General features: G+C 48.9%; 1 protein-coding gene across 1 annotated transcript; it reads right to left on the bottom strand.

Annotated features, from left to right (window-relative positions):
* Nucleotides 1-135: 135 nt before the first annotated feature.
* Nucleotides 136-1,954, bottom strand: LOC121940844 (kinesin-like protein KIFC3; the record flags this gene model as incomplete). Its single annotated transcript, XM_042483528.1, has 4 exons — nucleotides 136-222; nucleotides 471-644; nucleotides 717-998; nucleotides 1,820-1,954. Coding segments are annotated over 4 exons (678 nt in total), but the record flags the coding sequence as incomplete, so codon positions are not given.
* Nucleotides 1,955-2,161: the final 207 nt, after the last annotated feature.

Here is a 2,161-nt window from a genome sequence, read left to right as displayed (position 1 = left end):
GTTATTAAAAATTCTCCTAAAAAGGCGCTGAAACCTGAGCGCTGCATCTGCATGAATGATCTGTGGGGTTTTTGGCAGCTTTGGAGCCCCAGCGCTCAGAGGGTTAACGCCTCCTCGCTATCTGAATCTGCCAACCTTGGACAACCTGCGGACCACCTCGCTGTTGCCCCTGCCGACGGCCTTGGACAGGAGGGCGCACAGACGGCTGCGATCGGCGAGCAGCTGCAGCCGAGCGAGCAGAGAGGGAAGGGTTAAAGTGAAGAGAGGAAAGGGTTAAAGTGACCTCATCGTACTCCTCCACCCTGACCATCAGAGACAGACACAGAGAGACAGAGACAGACAGAGAGAGACGGAGACGGACAGACGGATGGATAGAGAGACCAAAAAACGGACAGACAGATGGAGACAGAGAGACGTACAGACAACCACAGCGACAGAGACAGAGACATACAAGCAGGTCCTTGTGTTACCTGTGTCCTCAGCTGGGCGCATGTCCTCTGGGACTCGTGCAGCTGCGTCTCCAGCTCCCGCAGCAGCTGCCTCTGCGCAGACAGCTGCTCCTGCAGGCCGGCATTCTTCGTCTGCAGCTCGGCCAGCGCTCGCTGAGAGTCCGCCGACTCCACCTCCACCGTCTGCGTCACGTACTGAGGACAGAGAGCTGCCATTAGACATCGGGGGACTCAGCGGGACACGCTGTCCGTCCACTGTCTCCTCACCTTAACTCTGGGGGGCGTGGCGGCCTGCCTGGCGAGCTCCTCCTCGCACTCCTGCAGTCGGAGGCTGAGCTTGTGCTCGGCATCGCCCTGCCGCCGCTTCGACTCCTCCAGCTGCCTGCGGCCGTCCTCCAGCTGTCTCGTGGACTCGTCCAGCTGCAGACGGAGACTGTCCACCCGGGACGTCTTCTCCAGCAGCTCCCGCTCCAGCTCAGCCAGCCGCCGCTCCCTCTGCCGGGCCTGGCTCTCCCAGCGAGACACCTCCCTCCGCAGGGACTCGGCGTCCTGCAGGGGACAGACAGGAATCGTGTCTTCTACCTGAGGCAGCTGCAGACTCACACCTTTATTCAGTTAACCCTTTGACTCCTGGATCAACTTCAGTTTGCTCGTCTTTCACAAGTAGCCTCTTTAAATCTTTGAAACCTCAACAAAATGGTTCAATTTATTTCAAAAACACGAGAGGAGGGCAACGAGCAACTTCAGAAGAAATGACCTAAAAATAAAAAAACATTTCGAAAAAGGATATAGAATAATAATTCCCAGAGAGCTGTTTGTTGTTTTTTTTGTGCTAATTTTGGTGTAATTTTCTAGTACTTTTTACTTAATTCTTTTTTCAATCTACTAATTTCTTGCAACTTGCAGGACATCTCCTGCCAAGTAACTCTTTTACCATGTTTTTAACAGAAATCAAACACATTTGCTCAAAGCAAATTATTTGCTTAAATAATAGTAAAAAGCATTTGAATACAAAATTGATGCTGATCCAGGTTACAAAGGGTTAACTGTTTCAAATCTAAGAAAATAGGTTTGATTTGTTTCAAAAACATGGGAGCAGGGCAATGAGCAACGAAACAAGAAATACCCCCCCCCAAAAAAAATAAATTAGTAAAACATACTAAAAATTACAAAATAATTTTTAAAAAGAAGAAAAACAAAAAAACCAAAAGAGGACAAAAGGAAAATTACATTTAAAAATGCTAAAAAATTCAATCTGTTCACTTCCCTCTATACTTCTGCACATGTACGTATAAAATAAATATATACAGTATTAGTACTTGACCATGAGGGCAGTGTGTACACCTGGCTGTGAGTATTATGGGATGTACCTGGCTGTGAGGGCAGTGGCTGCAGCTGCAGCTCTCTGCAGCGGCGTCCGAGCTCCTGCATGACTTCAGCTCCTGTTTCAGACGCTGGTTCTCCACCACCAGCAGCTCCAGCTGCTTCTCCAGGTCTGTCGCCCCCTGCAGGACACACACAAGTACGCACGCACACACACATGCACGCACATGCACACACACACACACAGCTTTTCAGTTTGCAATTCATCACAAATAAAATTCAATCAAATTCAAAATAGTCAAACACATCCTTCATATTCCTCATTTTGTGCGTCACTTTTTCCATGAGGTGGAATGTCTATGCAGGAGCGGACTGTTGGACATATCTGT

The sequence above is a fragment of the Plectropomus leopardus genome, unplaced genomic scaffold (genome assembly GCF_008729295.1).
Source record: "Plectropomus leopardus isolate mb unplaced genomic scaffold, YSFRI_Pleo_2.0 unplaced_scaffold9523, whole genome shotgun sequence".
NCBI classification, from domain to species: Eukaryota; Metazoa; Chordata; class Actinopteri; order Perciformes; family Serranidae; genus Plectropomus; species Plectropomus leopardus.
This window is presented reverse-complemented; position numbering and strand designations above follow the sequence as displayed.